The 27,992-nt window shown below is 37.8% G+C and overlaps 1 protein-coding gene across 1 annotated transcript; it reads left to right on the top strand.

The window, feature by feature from the left end:
* Positions 1-4: 4 nt before the first annotated feature.
* On the top strand, positions 5-26,648 carry LOC120634788 (RNA polymerase-associated protein Rtf1). The gene is made up of 19 exons (XM_039905587.1): positions 5-162; positions 1,155-1,275; positions 1,988-2,200; positions 3,937-4,000; positions 4,920-5,039; positions 6,347-6,537; positions 12,111-12,203; positions 12,627-12,811; positions 13,844-13,955; positions 14,945-15,071; positions 17,214-17,319; positions 18,316-18,447; positions 18,954-19,082; positions 19,553-19,665; positions 21,427-21,595; positions 22,463-22,564; positions 22,915-23,013; positions 23,835-23,958; positions 25,530-26,648. The coding sequence occupies exons 1-19, from the start codon at positions 94-96 to the stop codon at positions 25,634-25,636; spliced, it is 2,376 nt and encodes a 791-aa protein (XP_039761521.1). The 5' UTR covers positions 5-93; the 3' UTR covers positions 25,637-26,648.
* The last annotated feature ends 1,344 nt before the right edge of the window (positions 26,649-27,992 follow it).

Here is a 27,992-nt window from a genome sequence, read left to right as displayed (position 1 = left end):
AGTTGCTTGTGCTTGTTGATGGACGAATTTTATAACGAGAGAAAAAACTTGAAACGTTAACGTATTTCATAGATATAACTTAAGTGCAACAAAATGGCCAAAAGGAAAAATAAGCCATTGATAGATTCGGATTCTAGCAGTGAATGTTCGGATTTGGACTCTGTAAGTTAATTTATAAACAGTTGATTCAACTTTAGGTTAGTTTTGTCCCAAAAATCGTTGAAATTCCTTTGGTATTTTGTTTGCGTATTCAGGCCAAGATCAATGTCTGGAGGGTGCAATTACGTCTAATACGCATTTCTGAACGAATCTTGATTTAAAGTATCAAGTTGCACATTCAACTTTGTAATTTTACGTCGAAAAACTCAAATGTTTTCGATCACAGCTAGGCTATGGCCTCTTTAAAACTTACGCATGACTCATGGAAAATAATAAAAAGGAATGTTTATTAACAATTCGATGGCTGTCATTGCTTATCCTTCCAACATTAAATTATGGAGTTTATAATAATGATTCCCATAATCTTCTTAAAAGAAAGTTTGTTAGTGCAGTATGAACAGCTGCATTCGTTCAGAAACCTTATATAATATAACAAAACTGAAACGCAGTTAGTTTGAAGCCAAAAAACCATACATTGATATTTCAAATATACAAACTACATGTTTGTTATAAAAATAACTGTCAAAAATATGCGCTTATAAATCTAGTAAAAAGTCCACATCCAGAATTTATCATATAACATTTACATTATAACTGAACTTTGTGAAGATCTAGTGTTTATTTGTGTTGCTAGAGAGTTAACATTATTATAAGTTAACATATTGTTGTCCTAAAAATTAAGCTATTTATATAAGTTTTATTTTTACAATGTTATGCCAAGTTTATTTCTCTCTTCTTCGATGTGACTGACTGAGGGTGGTGACCATCTATGCCAGCTTTACTTATAAGGGTTGCCAGGTAGTGCAATCTTGAGCCTTTCTGAATGAGTCTTGAATGTTTTTGTTGGTGCATTTACAAATGCTATCAATCAAACAGTTTGGCACTCCCCAAGTTTATTTGCAAGCCTGTTAATATCCCAAAACTAACTCAATGCAGTTTCTTATCATTTATCTATGTTTTAATGCTCTTATTTAATTAAACTAATTTTTTTCTAGCAATTTCTAAACCTAGCAAAGAAGAAGAAGAAACCAGAAAACTCCCCACCACAGTCAAAGCCTAAACCTCAATCCTCGGGCAGCGAATCTGACTGGGACAATGATGACGATAAGAAGAATGGTAATGAGTCTATCAATTCCTACATGTTGCCTGTGACTACATACATTTTGGTTGTAAGAAGAAAGAAATTGTAACTGCAGAGTTACAATTTCTTTTCCCAGCATAAAAATGAAAAATGTCCACATTCTCCAGGATGCAAGCTAGTCACTAGGTATCCAAAATTGGTTAAACAATCATGCCTCACCTTATTGCTTATGTAACAAAGGCTTTTCTAGTTTTCCAAGGAAAAGTATCCTATCTATCTGTCATCAAATGCAAACAAAATCTATGCAAAATTTTGTCAATATCAGGTTATAAACTACTAAGGTCAAAGTAACAAAGTCACATTCATCATCATCATCATCATCATCATCATCATCATCATCATCATCATCATCATAATATCAACCCATTACCGGCCCTTTACAGGGCACAGGTTTTGATCGGTGGACTCAACACACCTTTGAGAACATTATGCCGACCTCTCAGGCATGCGAACTCGTCCCTCACGAAAGAGAAGTCAAAGTCCATCTACTGGGTTATCACCGCTTTAAGCTATAAAATTAAGACAAATTCAAGGCTAAACACACTTTCGCTTTTATGATATTAAAAAAAAAGAAATGATTCTTAAATTCATTACTTCATTCTTTCATTCATGAATGACCAAATAAGACTGACCAATTCTTGTCTGCGCCTTGCAACTTGCCTCAAGTTAAAATAAACATTGTTGCAGACAAATCTTCATCATCGTCCGGTTCAGAATCAAACAGCGATGCAAGAAGTGACACGTCCAAAAAGAAAGAACCGGCAAAAACCAGTAGAAAGAGCTCTTCAGACCACTCTGAAGAGAGGAAGAAACCAGAGCCCAAGCGGAGTGAAGTTAGAAAGAGTACAGACAGTGTTGAATCGGGCAAGAAGAAAGATGTGTACAGTGAACCCGAAGAAGGTAAAAATACATCTGATAAACTTTTTTACTTACTGGCTTTTGATTCATTTTCAACTGTATAACATAAAAGGGGTACATGCTGGGATTGAAGCCAAAGTCTGCTATATTATATTTGTAATTTTTGAATTTTCTGTGTGGTGTACAATGAATGTCTAATCATTCATTCATTAATTCAATCATTCATTGATTTATTCATTCACTCATTCATTCGCTCTTTTATTTATTCATTCCCACTTTTATTAATTCATTCACTTATTTAATCATTCCTTCGCTCATTCATTCATTCAATCTTTCACTAGGCTATCACTGAGTCCTAAGCATTGTTTGTCTGTTAACCTTGTTTGGGAAACAGACAGTAAGATACAGGTAAGATACGCTGTAGTGGCCATAACAGGACGTTTGGGGCACAGGGTCCATGCTATTCAAAATGGGCATTATTGATGACCCTACATGTAGGGCCTGTAACGAGGATGCGGAGTCTATGGAGCATTTGCTTTGTGAATGCGACGGTTTGGCTTGGGAGCGATTCGACCTTTTGACGGCCGATTGGCGCAGTTTGCAGCAATCCTGCTTTCTGAGTCCAAGGCCGTGGGTTAGATTCCCACTACTGGAAAATGTTTGTGTGATAAGCATGAATTTTTTCAGTGTCTGGGTGTTTATATGTATATTGCAATTTATTTATGTGTATTCATAAAAATATTCAGCAGTCACCTTAGTACCCATAACACAAGCTACGGTTATTTTGGGGCTAGGTGGCGATGTGTGTAATGTCGTAGTATATTTATATTATTTATATTTTGGGAGTGACCTGTCCACAACCAAACGATTTCTGTGGATCAAACTCTTAGAGTGGGTATTTGAAACTATTTAGGGTGAGGGGGATACAAAGGGGGCGAGTACAAAAGATCCTTGAGGATCGAAGTGCGTCCGCCAAATCGGGCTCCACTACAAGATAGATAGATAGAACCATCGTTTAAGAGTATGGAGTATATACAGCCTAAACTCTGCTCATTCTGAGAGGATATCCCATGAAATGAGAGCCCCCTTCTTTTTCTTCTTTCCCTGGGCGACAACTCCGTACTTGGTCGGCCGGAATCTTCCGTTATGCCACTGGTACGGCTCCCCGCGGGGTCACTTCAGCCAGCCGAGCTCACAGAAGCCTCCAGAAGCTTAGCAGGCCGCCCAGGTCGCCAAGTGCTTCGGGGAGTGATGCCGGGGAGCCAAGGTGTGCTGTGCGTTGCTGTACTACTCCTCTACATCGGAGTAATACGTGTGTCGGTGTTTTATCTGCCTCCATGCATGCCCTGCACAGAGGACTGTCGGTTGTGCCTAAAATGAAAAGGTGTTTGTTTAGTTGGCAATGCCCTGTTATGATACTTACTACCGTCCTTAGTTTGTTCCGACTTAGTTTTAGTAGTTAGTGGGGTCTGGAAAGGCCTCATTTGTGTGTTCACACTCATTTTCGTTGATCCATAGCTCTGAGTGTGTGGAGTGCGTTTGTTTATGTAGCCATGTTTTATATTCACTGAAAGGTATTGGTGTGATCGGTACCACTTTCAGTGATGTGGCCAGCCGCGCTAGTTCGTCGGCCCCGTTATGACCTCGTATCCATCTCTGAGTTACTCTGATTGTTTGTGTTAGGGTTTTTTGTATCGTGTATTTTGCTAGAGCTTTCAGTACTGCCTGGCCTCTCCCCAAATGAAAACTGCCTAAGGTAATATCTGAATTATTTGCAGGTGAGGTGTCGTCCCATTCATCGGACAATGATTCCATTGATTCAGAGGAAGAATTTGACGATGGGTAAGTTTTTATATATTTTTTTTTTTACTCGCTACCATGCCTTAACATATATAACGTAGCAATAAGAAAAAGATTGACCCTTATACAAATTACAAATACACGATTTATATAACATAATATTAGTGTATAAAGGCAAACCTGGGTAAGTGAGAAAACTCTATAAGTGAGAGAAATAGCCAGGACCCGTCATTTTAAGCTCCCAAAACCTCTATTAGCGAGAAACAGAAACCTTTGTAAGAGAGAGTCGTTTTTCCCTCACGGACCTCCGTAAGTGAGACTGCTACTTATCTATACCTCTATAAGCGACAGTCGAGCAAGCAATATTCGACAAAATTTATGAGTTAGAGAAAAACATTCAAAATACAAAAACAGAAACCCAAACGAAATTGACGGATTTTTTTAAATGTAAATAAATGTGTAATGTATAAATAAAATAAAATTACATAGTGCATGAATATATGTCTTGTTATTGCTGCGTACCTCTATAAGAGAGAAACGCTACCCATGTACCTGCATTAGCGAGAAACTCGGGTTAGTAAGAAACCTCTATAAGCGAGAATGAGATTGTGCTCCCTTGAACTCTCGCTTATCCAGGTTTGACTGTATTTATTATTTATTTATTTAGACTTCGTCAGAGTTTGTTTTTGTTGAAAAGCATATTTAAAGTAGTGTCGGGTGTGTAAATAATCAGTTGTAGTTTTTAAAAATAACTCCTCTCCTTACATATTTTAAACTCGCGCTAAGTCCTACATTAAATGTCAGATGGGAATAAATAAAGAAATATTTTACTTGATGATAAAACTATTTATGCTCTTGGTAAGGGACACTTAAAACACTGTGTGCAATTAAAATCTAAATAAATCTTCAATAGTCGTGTGTATTACTATACAAGATAATTGATGTGATGTTTTCTTTGAAGGTATGACGAGAATCTAATGGGAGATGAAGAGGACAGAGCGCGGCTGGCTGCCATGTCGGAGAAGGAGAGGGAGCAGGAGATATTCAAACGTATCGAGAGGAGGGACTTGATGAAGACCAGGTGAGAGAGAGAGAGAGTGCCGTACTACGGCTCTTGCTTGTTACGCGAGATAAACAAGTCGAGCCGCTATAATAATATCATTGATACCCATAACAGTCCACTGCTGGACTAAAGGCCGAACGGTGGTCTTTGCCCATGTCTTATAGAACACTGATAGATAGGCGATGACGATGGAGGTACTAGGGCGTTATAAGTACATTGGAGGCTATAATTTGGCCTCGTCGAGACAGTTCGGCGGAGGGTCAAAACTCAAGGTCATTAGCCTATAACAGTCCACTGCTGGAATAAAGGCCTCTCCCAACGGTGGACTTGTCCCATGTCTTATAGAACACCGACAGACGGGCGATGACCATGGAGGTACTAGGGCGTTATAAATATATTGGAGGCTATAATGGGCCGTGTCGAGACAGTTCGGCGGAGGGTCAAAACTGAAGGTCATCTTGAGACACGTGGGTGGTGAGGGTGTACTCGTCATTAGCCTATAACAGTCCACTGCTGGACTAAAGGCCTCTCCCAACGGTGGACTTTGCCCATGTCTTATAGAACAACGATAGACAGGCGATGACCATGGAGGTACTAGGGCGTTATAAGTACATTGGAGGCTATAATAGGCCGTGTCGAGACAGTTCGGCGGAGGGTCAAAACTCAAGGTCATTAGCAGCCCACTGCTGCACTAAAGGCCTCTCCCAACGTGAGTGTTTGCATATAATCACCACGCAGGACAGCCGTTGATACATGGTAGTAGTAGCACGTAGTAGAAGCCTTACAACAAAATTTGCTCGCAATCGACGATTCGCTTAAGAGTATCAAACTCTGTATCGGCAAAGTAAAATGGACCTAATGTCGCTAGGTTTCGAGTCGCAAATCCTTCTGATTCTTAAGCCCGAGCATTGTAAGCAAATTTGAGCTTTCATCGTCACATCAACCCATTACCGGCTCACTACATAGCACGGGTCTCTTCTAACAATGAGAAGGGGTTAAGGCCGTTGTCCACCACGCTGGCCCAGTGCGGATTGGTAGACTCCAAACACCTTTGAGAACATTATGTAGAACTCTCCGGCATGCAGGTGGTGATAATTGAATAGTAACACTCAGATAAGTTAGAGGTGCGTGCTGAGATTCGAATTAGGCCCCCCGAAAGTGAGGTCGAGTAACTACCCAATGCGCTATCACCGTTTCATTAATTTGAGCTTTAACACAATGGAAATAAGATCCAATTCACTTCCATATTCAAGTATTTCCATTACTCGGAAGCGACTCTTCGATTGCGAGCGAGCCATTGTACTAAGAGCATTGGTGTTTTACAGATGGGAGATCGAGCGGAAACTCCGCTTAGCGAAACGCTCGGCGGCGGAGCGCGGGGCCTCCCCCGGGGAAGTGGCTCGCCGGCGCTCCGCTCGCAAGCGGCGGCGAGCGTTGCGCGAGCAGCGAGCGAAGCAAGAGCAAGCGAGGCAAGCGCAAGTGGCCCGCGAGCGTGAGGAAGAGAAGGAAAGAAAGGGTGAGTTCGGTCATTCAATGGCCTGTACGTATTGAGAGACGTTTCAGACACTGTCTAAGCGACACTTACATTATATACTTACTTACATTATATACTTAAGTACATTATTTACTTAAGTACATCATATACTTAAGTACATGGTATACTTATTTACATTATATACTTAAATACATTATATACTTAAGTACATTATTTACTTAAGTACATTATATACTTACTTACATTATATACTTACTTACATTATATACTTACTTACATTATATACTTAAGTACATTATTTACTTAAGTACATCATATACTTAAGTACATTGTATACTTATTTACATTATATACTTAAGAACATTATTTACTTAAGTATATTATATACTTACTTAGATTATATACTTTAGTACATTATTTACTTAAGTACACTATTTACAAGCCCATGCGCGAGCGACATTTACGGCCGCAAATATGGCAGTAAAACCCTTCGGCGCAATCTGAAGATCCCTTGGTATGCCTTCGTATCTTTTTTTGAGAAAGAACACCGAGCCAAGCTTTTTCATAGATACGGTATCCCTCATTAATGCCCTACAATTTTGATGAATTTCTTAATGACAAGGTTCCGGCTCCGCGTTCATCTCTCACAAGATAGAAAAATTAATTTTGAAATGTAAAATGTAAATTGTTAATGGCTTCTTCTCGGTAGAATCTGCCTTCCGAACCGGTGGTAGAGTCACTACACACAGACAGACTTGACGTTTCAATAGTGCTTATATTAGGCCTACTTGAAATAAATGAATTTTTAATTTTGAATTTTTTGAATCTTGCGCCATTCAACTCCTTCCGCAAGCATCTCCCAATGTCTACGGTCGATGTTGAATTCGGTCATGTCCCTCTTGGCACAGTCTTTAAAACTTAAGCGCTCTTGGCACAGTCTTTAAAACTTAAGCGAGGTCGGCCCATTGGCCTTTTAGCATGCGCCACGTCACGAAGAAGAACCTGCCGACGCAAACGAGAAGGTTCCATCCGGTGTACATGACCTAGCCATCGCAAGCGTCTTTGCTTCGGTAGAGCATAGAGACTGGGCATCCCTGCTTTCTTGAGGACTTCCTCATTAGTCACTCTGTCCTTCCATGTTATGCCTTCAGTTCGGTCAAATTCCACCGAAAACACCCTCAATGCGCTCTTGGAGAGCAATTTTTCAATGGGATCTATTCCATGACGGGTCACGGGTGGACAGCTTGTGATACTCTGTCTGAATTTTGAATTACCTTCAATACTTCATTATTCGCAGAGTATCACCATAGTACACTATATTCAATATCATGTATTTTATAATGTTTAATGTCATCTTTCATTCATTTTTCTTATAGTTATCCATAATTCAAATATGTTTTATTCATGTAGACCTTATCACGGGCACTTATGAAGCGTTCATACATTTAACATGTTACACTAAAGTTAGTGATGGTGATAACTGCATTGGTTATCTTAAAACTAAAGCTAGGAGGGTTCCAAACGCACCCTGGTCTAAGAAGAGACCACAACAAACTTAGCCAGGCTAGCCATAAATCATGTAGTCCTATCTATTTAGTATAAGTTGTCCTAACAGGATGTAAAATAAATAAATAAATAATGTAGGCCTATCACAGCCACTTATAGCCACTTACTTATATTTTTCTAACAATCAGTTGGTAGGTTATACAATCAGTACATACAAAGGTTATACAATAATAATCAGCTGACAGCGGGGTCAATGAACGGAGAGTGCATAGCAAATACGCAAGGCCAAGATCAGCAATCTATTCCGCTCCAACATAGTGCGAACACGGCTATGCATCCTTATTGCACGCCGCGCGCGTGTAACCTGCGGCCTACCGCGGTTTCGAACAAACCGGTCGGGCTAGATAACAATAGAGTGCAGTCAGTAACGCAAGCGCATCAAGATGTCCCGCTCATACACAGGATGCACTCCGATAGCAGCGATCTTGTTTTAGATAGACACGTGGAGAGGCCCACTGCGGTTTCGACCGTAACATTTGCCGATATCTTAAAGTCGAGCGAAAAACCTAAAGAAGAGGAATGGATTAAGGTAACTTATAAAAGTAAAATTAAAAACAAGTTTAAAGGAAATAAGGGTAAGGGTTCTACCGTGTCAAATGGGAGTTTTAAGGCTGCGGAAGTCAAAATACCTTTTTACATATATAACGTTGACAAGGGCGCTTCAATAAGTGATATTAAAAGGCATATTTATGAAAAGACGAATGTCTCAGTAGAACTCACCAAAATAAAAATGAAACAGGATAAACAGTATGAAGCCTACAAATTTGATATTCCTCACCACAAGCTATCGGTATTTATGGATGAAAACATGTGGCCAGAGGGTATAGCATTTAGGCGGTACATATATTTCAAAGGTAGGAGGGCAGACTCAGCTCAGGCAAATGGAACAGAGGCCAAAGAAACTTCTAATAATGGATAAAAATTTAAATTTAAAATTGATTACTTTTAATTGCAAGGGCCTTAAGAGATCTAGTGAATGTGTGAAGTCACTTTGTCAATCGGCAGATATAATAGCCCTTCAAGAAACCTGGCTTATGCCTTATGAGATACCTTTACTCGGGGAAATACATAACGATTTCATGTACACTGGTAAGTCATCTATAAATCTCTCCACTGGGATACTGAGAGGCAGGCCGTTTGGAGGCGTGGCGGTATTGTGGCGGAAAAGTGTGTTTACCTCAGTGTCTATAGTGCCGTGTCATAGCGATCGCATTACGGCGATAAAGGGCGTAACTGCCAATCGCGAGATGTTGTTTGTTAATGTGTACATGCCTACGGATTCAGCTGAAAATATTATTGAATTTAATGATTGTTTAAGTGAAATTGTAGCTATAATTGATACCTGTGGCATTGAGTCGGTATATATGTTGGGCGATTTTAATGCGCATCTTGGCGAACTCTTCGGTAAGGAACTTTTAAATTTTTGTACCGACCAGAAATGGATATGCGCCGATATTGCTAAGCTCGGGCGAGACAGCGACACATACACATTTATAAGTGACGCACATGGATGTCGTCGCTGGCTCGACCACTGTGTGGCCACGGAGGCAGCGTGGCTGTCGATCAGTGAGGCCAAGGTGCGCTACGATGTATATTGGTCTGATCATTTTCCCCTAGAGATCAATTGTAATCTTTATGTTACAAGAATAAAATCAAGGAATTATGATGTACTAACACAAAACAAAGACAAAATAAGATGGGGAGACAGAACTCAGACCAATATATATCAACAAGTATGTAACAGCTTTTTGAGAAACATTGACTTCCCTCCGGAACTAAGTGCATGTTGTGACGATATATGTACGGATGGAAGTCATAGGCTTGTGATTGATGAGTTGTACCGAAAAGTAGTCCACGCGCTGCAGGAGGCAGCGATCGCGAGCAACCAGCCGGGACGAGTTGGGAGGCGTAGGCGTGTGGTTGGATGGAATAAGTACGTCAAGGACGCACGCAGGGAGGCTCGTGAAAAATTTGAGACGTGGAAAATACATGGCATGCTCTTGTATGGTAAAGAATTTCAAGACATGAAATCTAGCAAGAAGAATTTTAAAAATAAACTTAAATTTTGTCAGAGAAATAAAGAGCAATTGCAGATGGATGTATTAGCAGAGCAGCATAGACAGAAAAAATTCCATAAATTTTGGAAGGAAACAAACAAATTAAACCCTAGAGCGAGCCTCCCTGTTAGTGTCGATGGGGAAACGGATGCAGGACGTATAGCTAACATATTCAAGGAGCATTTTAGAGTCCAATCACCATTAACTCGGAATCAGTATGCGCAGAGGGTTGATTTGCCTGCGTCGGGCTCTTCTCTATCATTTAGCGCTAAAGAGGTAGAGAGTATTATAAAGAGCTTGGCGAGGGGAAAGGCTCCGGGACATGATGAACTGAGTGTAGAGCACCTGTTGAATGCGGGTTCTCATGTTTACCGGATCCTTGCTATGTTTTATACGTTTTGCATCCGACACTCGTACCTTCCTGCAGACCTAATGGATAATGTAGTTGTGCCTGTAGTTAAAAATAAAACGGGTGATATTGCCGATAAAGGTAACTACAGGCCAATTACATTAGCCACAGTATTGGGAAAGGTGTTTGATGGTCTGCTTGACCGCCAGCTCAGTGGATATATAAAATTAAATGATGCACAGTTCGGCTTTAGAAGAAATGTATCCACGGAAAGTGCTATACTGGCGCTCAAGCAGACTGTTAAATACTATACTGACAGGAAGACACCTGTCTATGCCGCCTTTCTCGATCTTTCTAAGGCATTTGACCTTGTTTGTTGCGAACAGCTGTGGACAAAGCTGAGGGACCTTAATGTGCCACCAGAATTGGTTAATATATTAAGGTTTTGGTATAGCTCACAAACGAACAGGGTCAAATGGGCTGGTGCTTTTTCGGATCCATATCACCTTGAATGCGGAGTTCGACAGGGTGGACTAACATCTCCCTCCCTGTTTAACGTCTACATTGATCAGCTGATTGATGGACTCCGCCGAACCGGGATTGGCTGCTCTATTGATGGCACTATGGTGAATAACTTGAGTTATGCAGACGATATGGTTCTGCTGAGTCCATCAATTAGCGCACTGAGAAAGTTACTCAAGATGTGCGAGTCGTATGCTGAGTCACATGGACTCATGTATAATGTAAAAAAAAGTGAGCTATTAGTTTTTAAGAGCAAAGGTAACTCGCCGGATGATATCCCTCCTGTGACTCTTAACGGAGTTCCTCTTAAAAGAGTCACAGAGTTTAAATATCTAGGGCATATTGTTACGGAAGACATGTCTGATATAAAAGATATAGAAAGGGAGCGCAGGGCGTTGGCAGTCCGATGCAATATGGTAGCTCGCAGGTTTGCACGTTGCAACAAACAAGTAAAAATAACTCTCTTTAAGGCATATTGCCAAACTTTCTACACGTGCAGCCTGTGGGTGTCATATACGCAGAGGACCTACAATGACCTGCGCGTCCAATATAATAATGGATTCAGGGTGCTGATGGAGCTGCCGAGATTCTGCAGTGCGTCACTGATGTTTGCTGAGGCTCGTACCGACGATTTTTATGCAATTATGAGAAAAAGAGCAGCATCGGTGATGAGCAGAATCCGTGGTAGCTCCAACGGCATTCTGAAGACTTTGTCTGAAAAACTAGATAATCCATTTATGAGACACTGGATTGGTTTGCATATGCACTCTTAGTGTCTCATGGATGGGTATCTAGTCAAATAAATTTATATTATAATAAATAAACTAACCTAGTTACTAACATAGTCTTAAGCAATTGTTTGTATTACTAACAAAATGGATGTAATATCTGGAATAAAGATTATTATTATTATTATTATTATACATACAGACGTGACTTTGTGTCCTGAAACTCCACTGAGTTTGTATGGGAGTTTGACAATCCTCTAATGTTGAACAGAATTATAAAATTTTTAGCGGGTAGGTGAATAAAAACGTTCATACCATAAATTTAAAAACGTTAAAAAAATATCTTTCTAATATTTTTTTATTATTTCATAGAGTCTGTTGTAGAGGAACCGAAAGAACCGGAAGTTGAAAACGAAAAACCGCCACAGAGTCCGGGAGAAATTGAAGATGAATCTAAGGACGCTGGTAAGTTTTAAATTATATAATACATAAATAAATAAAAAAGGCCCTATATTCCATGCAAAAAAAAAAATTGCAAATATAGTAAAAAAATATATAATGGCCTACAAAGTTTACAATATAATTTATTCATTAATTCATTTATTCAGAATATTGGTAGGGGTACAGAATTGACACAATAAACATGGTGCCACGATAACTGTTGCAGTAGTATAAACTGTGTCGCAACAATTAATACTACTAATTTAGTTTTAACATTATTCTCTTTAAGGTATTTATTTATTACTTTTCATACTTTAACCTGCAATACATAAAGTATTTATGTATATTATTCATAAAAATATTCATGAATTATCTTAGTCCCCATAACACAAGCTACTTTTACTTTGGGACTAGACCAATTCTAAAGATAATCCATACAATCCGCAGAACGTGAATCGGAACGTTCAGCGTCACCCTTATTCGGGGCGAAAACGGAACGTAAACGCAACGTCGACGACCGTCGAGTAAACGCAATGGCCGCGTTACGCGCACAGAGAGACGCGCGCGCAACACGCGTCGAAACCAAGCAAAAGAAACGTGCGCAAGAGCAGGAAAGAAAAGAAGAGGACGACGTGAGTATTGCTATCACTTTCATACATTAGTCTTAGTACAAGTTTTGACGACCTCCCTGGCGCAAATGTGAGCGCTATGTATTTAAGTAGGAGGTCCCGGTTTCAATGGGGACTGGTGGGAGGCTTTGGCCGTGGCTAGTTACCACCCTACCGGCAACGGGCCGCTGAGCGATTAAGTGTTCCGGTGCGATGTCGCGTGGAAACCGATTAGGGGTGTGACTACCATACTCCCTGACAGGTTAGCATGCTACCATCTTAGACTGCATCATCACTTACCACCAGGTGAGATTGCAGTCGAGGGCTAACTTGTAGTGGAATTAAAAAAAAACTGATACTTGACAGATCGAAAAAAATATTAATTCGGTTTTATTATTCATTTTAAATCCATACGAAAAATTATGATAATACAAACACATAATACCACACCTTGTGGCAAGAACCATAGACGAGTTAAGTTATATTGGTTAACTAGGGAAAATCGATTGGTGAAAGGTAAATGTATGCCTAAGTACGATTAGGCGTTACCTAATTAGGAATCGCTTTGTTCGTCGTTAGTGATGAAGATTATAGTGAGAAGAAGCCCACAACACACTTAGCCGGTTGTTTTTTTTTTGTTATCACCATCTCACATTGCAACTTAAAACTACTAAAGAAGCAACCTGGTTAGAGCAATAATTAACACCCAAGCATTTCTATCGTTGACGTAGTCCTTATAATAGGACTTTTCTATAAGCTTATGTTTAACAGAAGCCGGTTGGCGCAGTGGGCAGCTACCCTGCTTTCTGAGTCCAAGGCCGTGGGTTCGATTCCCACAACTGGAAAATGTTTGTGTGATGAACATGAATGTTTTTCAATGTCTGGATGTTTATATGTATATTATAAGTATTTATGTATATTATTCATAAAAAAGAAATATATTATTCATCAGTCATCTTAGTACCCATAACACAAGCTACGCTTACTTTGGGGTTAGATGGCGCTGTGTGTACTGTCGTAGTATATTTATTTATTTATTAATAACCTTGTTTTCAGGATGCAGATGACGAAATTATAGGCGGGACAAGTAAACAGAGTGTCAAGTTAAAGGCATCAGATATTTATTCAGACGACTCCGGATCGGAATCTGAGGACAATAAATCTCAAGGTTCGTCATCAGTATTGCCCTCAGCTTGGATCAATAAATAATGTACAATATACAAACATATGCTACAGTAATTTTTTCTTTCTTGTCATATAGTGGAAAGTATCGTTTTGTGATGTGTGAAGTGTATTTTCAAATTGTTATGCTTAAACAATTTGAACATAGTAGATTGTTCAAATAATGTTGAAGGATACATAATTATATTTCATAAGGAATCACCCTGTGAAAATATGAAATGAAATGAAGCAAATTTATTTTCCCATACAAAAGAATTGAAAATATTTTCAGTGTTTACCGTGTGTGTGACAACCCTATTGAAGATAAAAGACCGCCAAGCGCATAGTACCCAATAAAGTGACAGGAGGCACATTATTTTAATTTTGCATGGTATGTTAGGGCTGTATCTGATTTCTTTCAGTAAAAACTATGGCAGTGGTTTACTCAAAAACTTTTACGTTTTCGGTTTCACAGATAAGTCTCAAAGACAGTACATAATTTACCTCCAAAGCCTTGGAAGTGTTATTACGGTTTTCATTTACACGTTGTATAACAGGACTAACTATGGGCCGCTAACTATGGGCCTCATAAGAAGGCTGAGAGTCACTCAGCGGGCGATGGAGAGAGCTATGTTAGGAGTATCTCTACGTGATCAAATCAGAAATGAGGAGATCCGTAGAAGAACTAGAGTTACCGACATAGCTCAGCGGGTTGCGAAGCTGAAGTGGCAATGGGCGGGGCACATAGCTCGGAGAACCGATGGACGTTGGGGTCTTAAGGTGCTGGAATGGCGACCCCGCACCGGTAAACGCAGCGTAGGTCGGCCCTAAACGAGGTGGACAGATGACATCAGGCGAGTAGCTGGGAGCCGTTGGAGGCAAGCGGCCCAGGACCGTCGTTGTGGAACTCCCTACAAAAGACCTATGTCCAGCAGTGGACGTCAATTGGTTGAGGTGATGAAGATGATGATGATAACAGGACTTTGTTTACCGCAGGTCGCAGAAGTTCATCAAGCTCTTCATCTTCGGACGTAGAAGAAGAAGAGAAGAAGCGAGAGCGAGAAGTTGTCGAAGTCAAATACGCGGACACTAGGGATCAGATCAACAAACTTAGGCTTAGCAGGTATGTACGTTACTTCATATAACCTTAGCATGTTCATCTTCATTAGCATCATATTAACCAATTGCCGGCCCACTACAGGGCACGGGTCTCCCCCCACAATGAGAAGGGGTTTAGGCCGTAGTCCACCAGGTGGGCCTAGTGCGTGGACTCTTCTAGAACTCTCAGGCATGCTGGTTTCTTCACGATGTTTTGCCTTCACCGTTGAAGCAAGTGATATTTTACTTGCTTCAACTTTTACTTAAAACGCTCATAACTTAGAAAAGTTACCAGTGGTGGGATTCGAACTCGGCGCTTCGAAAGTGAAGTCGAGCTCCTTCACTTTCGGAGCGCCGAGCGCGCTCCAACTTTTCCAAGTTAATTGCGTTTAAAGTTATTAAAGTATCACTCGCTTCAATGGTGAAGGAAAACATCGTGAGGTAACCTCCATGCCTGAGAGATCTACATAATGTTCTGAAAGGTGTGTGGAGTCCACTAATCCGCACCGGGCCAGCGTGGTGGACTACAGCCTTAACCCCTTCTCATTGTAGGAGAAGACCCGTGTCCTGTAGTGGGCTGTTAATGGGTTGATATGATGATGATCACAATATTTTTAACCACCAACGCAAAAACGACGGGGTGTTATAGACGTGCCTGTGTGTGCGTATATATTGTTTTGTCTATATTACCCCTAAAATTCATATACAACTCGTGTAGGAGGTGGATTTTGGCTATTATATCCAATTTTCCTGCTGTATGCATATTTATTTCAAGTAGGCCTAATATAAGCACTTTTGAAACGTCAAGTCTGTCTGTTTGTAGTGATTCTACCACCGGTTCGGAAGGCAGATTCTACCGAGAAGAAGCCGGCAAGAAACTCAGCAGTTGCTCTTTTCCAACATCAACAATTTACATTTTGCATTTTAACATTGATTTTTCAATCTTGTGAGAGCTGAAAGCGGAGCCGGATGCTTCCAAGCAACCTTGTCATTAAAAAAATCATCAATTGTATAGTAACCTCGCTGTAATAAATGTGTTTTAACAAATTCTTTAAACTTGTGCATTGGCAGGTCCAAAATCACCTTAGGAATCATATTATACCCTGGTAAGAAACCCAGTGCACGCCACTGCCTGTGAAGTGTTGCCCTGTTTAAATGTGATGATTTTCCACTTACCACCAGGTGGACCGTCTGCTTGGCCCGTCAATTGTAACTATTTAAAAAAAAAAAAAAGATTTTCTAACTATTCGGTATTCTAATTTACTAGCTGACCCTAAATCTGTTATTACCGGAAAACACAAATAAAATGACATTTTCTAAAAATGAATCCAAGCTAGATCGATTTATCGCCCCCGAAACCCCCTGTATACTAAATTTCTTGTAAATCGTTGGAGCCGATTCCGAGATTCCAATTATATATATACAAGAATTGCTCGTTTGAAGTTATAAGATATCGGCATTTTTGTAGTTAATATGTAAATGTTGTGTGTATGTTCATGTAAGTTTATTTTAATTTTTGGAACATCCTATATGCCCTTAAAAGATCACTTTTAGTGATAAGGCTGCCTTTGCACCCTAGCACTAAGTACTATTACTGTTTTCCTTGTATTTTTCCTATTGTGTTGCGTTGTAATAAAGTTTTTCTATTCTATTCTATTCGATTGCGTGAAAATTAACTACGATTGTAGCGAATCGGAATTAAATAAATAAATAAATAAATAAATGTACTACGACAATACACACATCGCCATCTAGCCCCAAAGTAAGCGTAGCTTGTGTTATGGGTACTAAGATAGCTGAATATTTTTATGAATATAATACATAAATACTTATAATATACATATAAACACCCAGACACTGAAAAACATTCATGCTCATCACACAAACATTTTACAGTTGTGGGAATCGAACCCACGGCCTTGGACTCAGAAGCAGGGTCGCTGCAAACTGCGCCAATCGGCCGTCAATTGAGAGCGCCATCTAGTGGCAATACTGTTTCCCAGTATTATAACTAAGTGGCGCTCCTTAGATTCCCTACAAATCTTGTTTAACTTTAACTAACACCAAGAACTCGGGTCAATAAGATTCTCTTTATACCTAGCCCAATGTTTATTAGGTATAATCTGTTATGAGAATATAAATATATATAATTTTTTTCTTGTTTCAGGTTCAAATTGGAAAGGCTAGTGCATTTACCTTTCTTCTCTCGGGTGGTACAAGGATGTTATGTTAGAATCGGCATAGGCAATAACAATGGCAATCCAGTTTATAGGGTGAGTATTAACATATAATCATCGGGAGAGAGTTTTTTGAGTACAACTAGAGCTTTTTTTTTATATACAACTTGTAACGGAATTACGAAATAATAATGAAGGGTGTATAAGTATATTTCATAAGGAATCACCCTGTAACAATATTAAATCAAAAGAAGCCTATTTACTTTTCCATACAAACTAATTCAATACATTCTAAGTGCTTACTTGTGACAACCCTATTGGAAATAAAAGACCGACACGTGCATAGTAACTGCGCTACGTTACGCGTACGTAATAAAGTGGGTTTTCCCGTCGTAATCCGTTTTCCGTCCGTTTCAAAACAAAAAATCCCGTATTACCAGTTTGGTTTTCTGGGACAAAAAGCAGCCTGTTGTTATGTTACTCTTTGTCCTTCCGTCTAACTCTATGCCAATAATCAGGTCGATTGGTTTATTATTTAAGGCGTAAATTAAGGACATATAAACGAACACTTTTGCATTTATAATAATAATAATATAGATGTCAGTGATACGATCGTTAAAGCCAATTAATACACAAACAATGAAACCATCAGAAAAGAACATTCAGGAAATAAATTAATTGTTTGAATAAAACTAAATACACATTTGGTTTAAAAAACCGTACTTATTTCTACCTTTTTGTTTATTTATTAAGGGGGTTTCTTTTAGTTTTTCTTAAACTATGTATTATTTTTGTTACATTCACCATCACATTTGTTAATATTAGAGAAATCTGCTAAAGATAATGGTTAGAAATTATAATGATATAAATCATAAAAAAACGTGTTCTTCAAATTGAATAATCTTATCAAATGAGTGTTTTGTCATTGGTCATTGAAAGAAATCAGAATGTTTGAAGAGGGTCAAAATGCAGGTCAAAAGTTAATAAAATGCGAGTTAAAAAGGGAGTCGGTTACAAACATACAAACCAACAGACGGGTGAAGCTAATTTAAAATAGTTTAATTAAGGTGTATGTAATTTTTATTTTTCCAGGTAGCAGAAATAATAGATGTATATGAAACTGCTAAAGTTTACAATTTAGGTAACACACGGACAAACAAAGGTTTCAAATTAAGACACGGCACGCAGGACCGAGTGTTCCGACTAGAATTTGTCAGCAATCAGGTAACTTTTTTTTTTTAATTGTTAATAGAATACAATCACACCTGATGGAAAGTGTAGAAGTGGCCTAAGATGGGACGCGCTTGCCTAGAAGATATTCACTCTTGTTTTGAAGATGCCCAGGTCGTGAGACTTAGGAAACACAGAACTCGGTAGGGCGAAATTCCCAAACCCCCTGCTTCAATTCACAGCGCTCACCCCATGAAGAATGTGTAATTAACCGGCGATATTTTTTTTATTTTTCTTATTTTTGATTATGACATATATCTAATACACCTTATAATTCTATCATCATGTACATATGACATTCTTATAATATATTTTTTTATTATTTTTAATATATTTGCAATTGAGTGTAGTATGTAAACGTATAGTAAATTAAGATTTGCATGTCGTAGACTGCGACTAAACATTTATAATATTTTGTCATGTTTTAAGCAAATAAATGAATTTGAGTTTGAATTCCAGATCTGTACACTGTTTTTTTTAATACAAATGCTTTCTTTCAGGAGTTCACGGATAACGAATTTCAAAAATGGCACCGCGCCATCAAAGAGGCAAACAAGAAACCACCCACAATGGATTACGTTAGGAACAAAATCACCGAAGTCAAAGATGCACTTATGTATGAATTTAAGGTGAGAGTCTTACCTATATATATATATATTTTCTATCTATATACAACGTGTGATCGAAGTACGTAATACTGTTCAAGGGCATAACTATATTTCATACAACGAATTTAAAAGTTTATAAGTGACAACCCTATTGACTGTAAAAGACCGCCACGCCCATAGTACCTACGCGACGCGACTCGTACCTAATAATTTGATTTTGCTTGTGACGTTAGGGCTGTATCTGATTTATTTTAGTAAGAACTATGGCAGTGGTTTATTTTTAACAATTAGCGTTTTGATTTCACAGATAAGTCTTAGAGACAGTACGTAATGTACCTCTAAAGCCTAAAGGCGTAATGGGAATGCTGCCTTCCGAACCGGTGGTAGAGTCACTACAAACAGACTTACTTAACGTTTCAAAAGTGCTTATAAGTTAGGCCTACTGGAAATAAATGAATTTTGAATTTTGATAATCATTGTTTCTTTTTTAGGAAGAAGACATAGAAAAAATAGTAGCGGAGAAGGAGAGATTCAGACCGCACCCCACCAACTACGCGATGAAAAAGACGCAGCTGATGAAAGAGAGAGATGTCGCACAATTGAGGTGAGTTCGGGTAATTAAAACAACAATTATACAAAGTGTAGCCGAATCACGAAAAAATGTTGAAGGATTCATAAGTATACATCATAAGGAATCACCCTGTGAAAATATAAAATCAAAAGAAGCATATTTAAATTTCCATACAAATGATTTCAAAACATTCTAAGTGTTTACTTGTGACAACCCTATTAATGATAAAAGACCGACACGCGCACAGTACTAACGCTATGCGATGCGCATAAGTCGAAGTCCAGTTAGGTCAAACAAACAAACGCGTTTCATTTACAATAATACTAACTAAAACTAATATACTACGACAATATAATCATCGCCATCTAGCCCCAAAGTAAGCGTAGGTTGTGTTATGGCTACTAAGATGACTGATGAATATTTATATGAATAACATACATAAATACTTATCATCCCATTACCAGCCCACTTCAGAGAAGGGGTTAAGTCCACCACGCTGGCCCAGTGCGGATTGGTGGACTCCACACACCTTTGAGAAGATTATGTAGAACTCTCAGTCATGCAGGTTTCCTCACGATGTTATCCTTCACCGTCGAAGCTAGTGTTATTCTAATTACTAAAAACGCACATAACTTAGAAAAGTTAGAGGTGCGTGCTGGGATTCGAACTCGGCAACCCGAAAGTGAAATCGAGCTCATACTCATAATATACAGATAAACATCCAGACACTGAAAAACATGCAAATATTTTTCAGTAGTCCGAGGCTGTTTTTATGGCGAAATTATATGCTTCTTTTGATACAATATTTTTACAGGGTGATTCCTTATGAAATATACTCTCGACACTCGTCAAAACTCTACCTTCCCAACGTAGTGATAATAAGTCTCCATCATCAGACCAGCTCTGGTGGCGTATCTGAGCGCAGCCAGGAGAGAACCCCCGTCGCAGCCCGAGTTACCGTCCTTGAGGCTGTAATCCAAAATTTGTTGAGGGCTGAAACATGAATACAAAATTTCAAACTAAAGCTTGGCACTAATATCAGAATAGAATAGAATAGAAAAACTTTATTGCAACACAACACAATAGGAAAAATACAAAGAAAACAGTAATAGTACTTAGTGCTAGGTGCAAAGGCGGCCTTTTCACTAAAAGTGATCTTTTAAAAGCAACCTGAGCGTACGAAGCCGATAAAAAAGTGGAAAGTGAATGGTGTTACAAAAAAAAACAAAAACCACACAAATACCGATATTAATTTTATATATACTATAATAGATAAATATATGATATATATTTATGCTATTATAAACTTACATAATACTCAATTACATATTAATATTATTAGACGGCCGAGTGGCGCAGTGGGCAGCGACCCTGCTTTCTGAGTCCAAGGTCGTGGGTTCGATTCCCACACCTGGAAAATGTTTGTGTGATGAACATGAATGTTTTTCAGTGTCTAGGTGTTTATCTGTATATTATAAGTATTTATGTATATTATTCATAAAAAAGAAATATATTATTCAACAGTCATCTTAGTACCCATAACACAAGCTACGCTTACTTCGGGGTTAGATGGCGCTGTGTGTATCGTCGTAGTATATTATATTCAATTCAGTGTTTTTTTTCTTTCTTGATAACCTTTATTCTAATTCATACTTCTATATTATAAACAGGAAACATTTTTTGTTAATTTACTATGACAAGACACACATCGCCATCTAGCCCCAAAGCCTCGCAGGGTCGCTGCCCACTGCGCCAGTCGGCCGTCTGATTAATATTGAGGATGGATTATTTCAGAGGTGACGAAGAATCTGTTGCGGACTTAAATGCGAAATTGCAGGAGCTAGAAGAGAGGGCTAGTGCCTTGGACAAAACTAGGACTTCCTCCATACAGAGCATATCATATATCAACAATAGGAACCGGAAATTGAACGTCGAGACCGCGGAACGGGCGATCATGGAAGAGGTTAGTTGGTTTTTGAAACGAATTTCCTAAATGCCGAGGGTGAGATTCTCTACCTACGTTTACCGATTTATATCAAAACATATATTTACAGTAGCTTCGCAATATATCTGTTATAATGTATTGTAATAAATTTTAAAAAAATCCGACAGGATTTGAACCTGCGGCTCTGGCAATCGCGGCTGAGCGCTTTAACCAATTAAGGTACGGCTCTCGTACCGTCGATGACGAAATTAGTATATGCCTTTTACGTCGTCGGGAGTTTTTTTATTGGAAATTTCCTCCACTTTCAGAATGTTTATTGAAATTACTTAAATATTAATAATCCATTTTTTTTTTCATCTTCAATTGTTTATAACTTTACAATTCTTTATGTATTGGATAGAAGCAGGCGTTACTTTGCGGAAATCCATGATATATTATCAAAATTAAGCTTAATTTGCTATACTCCGCGAAAAGCAGGAGAATCTGTGTGGTGTAATTTATAATTTCTTCAATCCTTATACCCCACACCAAACAGATCTTCGGCAATATACCCTCTACGCACGTTTCGCTCCGAAACCGGAGCATCATCAGGAGATGTTGACTTTACAATTATTCATTGTAAAGTGTGGGGTATAAGGATTGAAGAAATTATAAATTACACCACACAGATTCTCCTGCTTTTCGCGGAGTATAGCAAATTAAGCTTAATTTTGATAAATTCTTTATGTGCTAATATACGCTTTTGGCAGATTTTTCTAGGCGCCATTCCGGATTCGATGAGCTATAGCACATAATTTTAAGAGCAGTAAATCTATTTTGTACCATATTCAACTTGTCCGCTAGACTTATTGGAGCTATCTGTATGTATAGTTTTTTTTTTTTCAGATAAAAGCGAACAAAGGCAAGAAAACAGATGACCCGTTCACGAGAAGACACACAAAACCCGTAATGAACTTCAAGTCGCATACTGGAGCATCCAGGTCACAAGTAAGTTGTTTTATTTTTTAATAATAAAAATTGTAATTTTTTTAATTTAGGTTTTTTGTAACACAACCTGTTTTTACTAGCTCATGATTTCCTTATCCCAATGCATTCTTGCAGGGATTGCTATTCTCCTTTCTTGGAGACCGAGTTTGTTCTCCGGAACGCACCACTGACTTGGGAGATATGTGTGCTTTTAATTTAAACAGTTTAAATATCACTTGCGCCGTTTAACGCCGAAGGAAAACAATTAAAACATACATAACACGTATATTTATTATTCATTTTCGACTAAATTAAGACGAACGAAAAAAAACTAAGACGAATGTATTTTAATTTTTTGCATCGTTTTGCAGGAATTTCTGCTACACGAAGACTCCACCCCCGAAGAGATTAAGTTAAGAGAAGAAGAAGAAAAGACGACCAAAGAACACCAAGAGAAAGAACGACTCACTGTGAGTATGAGTTAGAAGTAGTGAACTTTTTGTAACGGACCTCCTTATAACTGCCGCTAAGCAGCATTGTTCTGTTCCAGTTTTACTGGCTCATGCGGCTTAACAGTCACGCCTCAGGTCTCATGACACACATGGCGGCTCATTGTAGGACACGTTTCTTACATGCCCTCCGGAGTGTAGCCAGTGACGTGCATAGAGGGTATGCAAAGGGTATGCAGATGATATAAAATGAAGATAATCTCCAGTACGAGTTATAAAAAACTTAAAGACAGGCATTGTAAGAGTAATAAAAAGCCTAGCCGTATTTATAACTCGTACTGAAGATTTTCTTTATTTTATATCATCTGTATACCCTGTGCATAACCTCTATGCACGCCACTGAGTGAAGCCACGTGTATATATTTTTATGTTTGTACCTTGTGGCGTTTGTCGCTTGACCATATTTTTTTTACCAATAATAAATAAATAAATATACTACTACAATACACACATCGCCATCTAGTCCCAAAGTAAGCGTAGCTTGTGTTATGGGTACTAAGATAACTGATGAATATTTTTTTTATGAATAATATACATAAATACTCATAATATATAGATAAACACCCCGACACTGAAATAAATTCATGTTCATCACACAAATATTATCCAGTAGTGGGAATCGAACCCACGGCCTTGGACTCAGAAAACAGGATCGCTGCCCACTGCGCCGATCGGCCGTCGAGAAAGCTAAATTATTGCAGAGTAACATAGGCTATGATTTATATATTTTCTTTAATGCGGCCAAAGTCGCGGGCAATAGAAGTTTATTTGTTTTATTACAGTTACAACACCAAGAGAGTGAGTTGGAAAAGCAGAGGGAGAAGAAGAGCCTAGCGACCGACAGCAGTAGTTTATATTCCCTACACGACTTCGATATCAACATCGACATCGACTTACCGATATCGAGTAAGTAACATCTCTACATCTTCTTCCTCTAGTCCCACTCTATCTGCCTATCTGTGGTCCATCAAGGGTGAATAAGGCATTTTGTGCACATAAAAACTCAAAGAACATATTCTGCACACGCCTTCTTAAAACTTAAGGAACATGTGAACACGCCTTCTTCAAACTTGAAGAACATGGAAAATATGTGCACATGCCTTCTTACAATTTGAAGAACACGTGTACTTGCCTTCTTCAAACTTGAAGTGATATTGATTGACATGACAGTTTTATTTTAAGCACAACTTTACTAACTGAAATTAAAATTTTTATATATTGATCCGTTACAAAAAAGGATGTTAGCCGAGCGTGCAGAAAAAACCTTAAAGGGGAAAAGAAATGTGTAACCACAGAGTATGCAAATGGCAAATACAAAAACCAAAGATGCATGACACTTTGTATAATGTATTGTGTCACGGATTGCTGTGTGTATGCATACTCATTGGTAATAGATTTATGCAAACAGTACCTACTCATATCGAATCATATTCATTTTTAAAATGTGCTTGACACTTAAGAGTAATGAAATTTTCTACAATTTACATTGTAGGGCAAGAAAGAAAGAAAATCGTTTTGTTTCATGATACCCAAAGTTGTCTATATACAGACAGAGGGGCCTGTCTGAGCAAAGAATTACATTGGATTAAAAAGATCTTGAATTTAATTTTAGTTATCGAATATTGCACCGTTTAAAATGATATAAGCCCTTATGAATAACATTTTTCTACCTGTGAAAAGCACTTTTGAATAAATAAATAAATATACTACGACAATACGCACACCGCCATCTAGTCCCAAAGTAAACGTAGCTTGTGTTTTGGGTACTAACATGACTGATGAATATTTTTATGAATAAAATACATAAATACTTATAATATACATATATACACCTAGACACTGAAAAACGTTGATGTTCATCACACAAACATTTTTTAGTTGTTGGAATCGAACCCACGGCATTGGACTCAGAAAGCAGGGTCGCTACCCACTGCGCTAATCGGCCGTCGAAAAAAAGTCAATTAATTCAAACAATGTGAATTAAGCCCACCCAATCAGTAAATATTTTTTTTTAATTCACTACAGATTATCCCTTAATAAAAATCTCACGTGATGTTAAGTGATAATGCAGTCTATATTAGCGGGCTAACCGGAATGCTAATTAGTGACGGCAAGTATTTCTCGGTAGAGTGGTAACCAACCATGGTGTTTTAGCCAGAAATGGTCGAGGATCGAACCCGGAATTTCCCTTATAAGACCACTAACCACTGTACTGGGGAGATTGACATTGACAAGTTTTGAGGCCTCTGAACTAAATGAATTATTTATTTATTAGCTTTTCAAGCTAAACAAACAGTACTATACTACACATAAAAGTAATGCCGTATTTTTATATCACATAAACCAATGAAGTTTCCACAACTTAGTTATACATATAATACGATAACATTAACCACAATTGCTTAGGAATAAGTACAAGCGAAAATTATAATTAAAATAATAATACTTATTTATGACGATATTATTTTGTTTTTCAGAATCATCTTCCAAACAACCAACACAGAACACGACGAAAGTCAAAGAAACCGGACCTAAGAGATCCCTCAACTTAGAAGAGTACAAGAAACGCAAAGGGTTCATATGAGTGCGAATGGGACAGATGTATTTAAGTGTTAGTGAGAGAACGAGAAAGCCGCGTAGTTTAAACATGTACTTATGTACTTTTTAGTAGTACATTTTTTTGTAAACATGTCTTTACATTTTGTATATACGCGCTAGTAATATTGAGTCTTAAGTCCAAAGTCTTAACTTTCTTTATGCAAATAGCTATTACCACTTTTGAATTTTCCGTATTTTCTACTGTTGGGAAGTTATGGTATTGTTAGGAATCAGGATGAAAATGTTTTTTATTTTAAATAAAGAAATCTTAGTAATACGAAACTAATTTAAATTTCACAAAAATGTGTGTAACAACTTAATTATAATGAATGGGAAAGAAGCTCCTAACAACGTCCGTGTTCGACGCAAATAATGGTCACTTTCATCGCTTGCGAGACTCTTTATGTGGTTGGCTGACACACATACAAGAACACACTTCTGCTGTGTGTGTTTTAGCCACCCATACATAATTCCCTTATAGTTTCATGGAAAACTAAAGCTGTGAGGGTTCTAAACGCGCCCTGTTCTAAAAAAACCTTGTTTTCGTTATCACCATCTCACAATGTCACTTTAAACTTTTCTTTACTTCTTGATACTATGAATAAAAACTACCGAGTTGATTTTGATTTGTTTACATTTTTTTTATTTCACCGTAAGGTAATGATTTAATAACACGCAACCGTGAAATCGTTATTAAAATTTCGTAAAACACGAACGTCATAGCAAATTGAACCTTTTGTTAATAGTTTTAGAGGCGGATTTTCTGTACAGCTGTTCATCAAAAACGTTTGCTACAGAATCGTGGATGAATTTGAACTCTAAAACTAAGAGTATAAATTCCATTTTCTATCTATATTCAAAGCCGACTTATTAAGTATAGCGCTGTGCCATTAAAGTAAAGTGGATCTCATTTACGACGTTTTAAAGTCGCTTATCCTGTACAGTGACAGCCGTTAGAACCTTATTTCGATTGGACCGAGTTCGACTCCCGGCACGTACCACTAACTTTTCTGAATTAGTTGGAATAGATCGTAATGAAACCTGCATGCCTGAGAGTTCTTTATAATGTTCTCAAACGTGTCAGGATTCTACCAATCCGAACTTGGCCAGCGTGGGTTGACTACGGCGCTTCTCATTCACATAGTAACCTCCAGTAGTGGGCCGCGAGTGGGTTAATATTGATAGCAGTAAAGCCTCTGTCTTCCTCGGTACTTTAACAATGAAATCTCGTTCAATCGAGCTTTATTTAATAAAATTATTTTCGTCTAAAAGAATCCAATTCTCGAGACAAAAATTTTTTTTGAGTATTTAATTTTGACCATCATTTCATTTGCATACAAAATAGTTTGTATTTTTTGATATCAGCTACGCGTATCGCCGGAACTCAGGTTTTAAGACTTAAAAAAAAAAACTATTTAATTTTTTCATTGTATTAAAATAGGTTTATCCTTTTATTTTCAAAACACTGGTCTATTTAATCACCTTGATAAATAAATATCTTTTTCAACAATATTTTTATTAAATATTACTTTGTAATTTTCTAAAGTAAAATCTAAGGAAAACTTTATTTACATTTTATGATGTGTTTTTTTTCTTTATTCCTTATATCTCTTTATCACCGTACGTACAGACATGTCTTCAGTGTTTAATGGCATGTAGTAACAAAATGTTTACAGATTTCCTGCTAGCGATAATTTTAGTTATTTATAGAAAGAAAGTTGTGACAAAATGGCGGATATGTTATTTTTTCACTAACACTGTTATTATTATACTATAGCGGTAGAATTGGTTAGTACATACAATATTGTAGTTAATTATTTCTTTATCATTATGTGACAAACTATTGATACGATTTTTGTAAATGTGTAATTATATACGTTGGAGCCAGACTCAACTTTTTGGACGCGTCTTTTTTTTTACAACGTTTCCGATTCAGTTTTTCCATATGTATGATGCAAATTGCAAATTAATAGTATTTATGTTTTCCTTTCGCTTTAATACTTTGATGGATAGTGGTTATTTCATGATACCAAATTTTCATTTCATTAATAGAATACTTTTGACTAAATATATGATTCTCGTTCTGAGAAGAACCCTGTAGTTGGCCGACGATGGGTTTGATAATGATGATACCCAATTGCTTATAAACATTGCGTCACGACAGTTGAGTCTGTATCTTACCTTTACTTTTGGTATGTTAAGCCTCCTCTACACTTAAAATGTTATATAAATTATATAACAATAATAGTTATTAATATTATTATTATCATAGATAAATAATAGTTATTAATGTGACTACGCCTTTAAATTGACTGCAATAATTTAGAAAATGAAATACAAAT

The sequence above is a fragment of the Pararge aegeria genome, chromosome 25 (assembly GCF_905163445.1).
Source record: "Pararge aegeria chromosome 25, ilParAegt1.1, whole genome shotgun sequence".
NCBI classification, from domain to species: domain Eukaryota; kingdom Metazoa; phylum Arthropoda; class Insecta; order Lepidoptera; family Nymphalidae; genus Pararge; species Pararge aegeria.
Note: the sequence above shows the minus strand (reverse complement) of the source record. Positions and strands in the feature narration are given on the sequence as shown.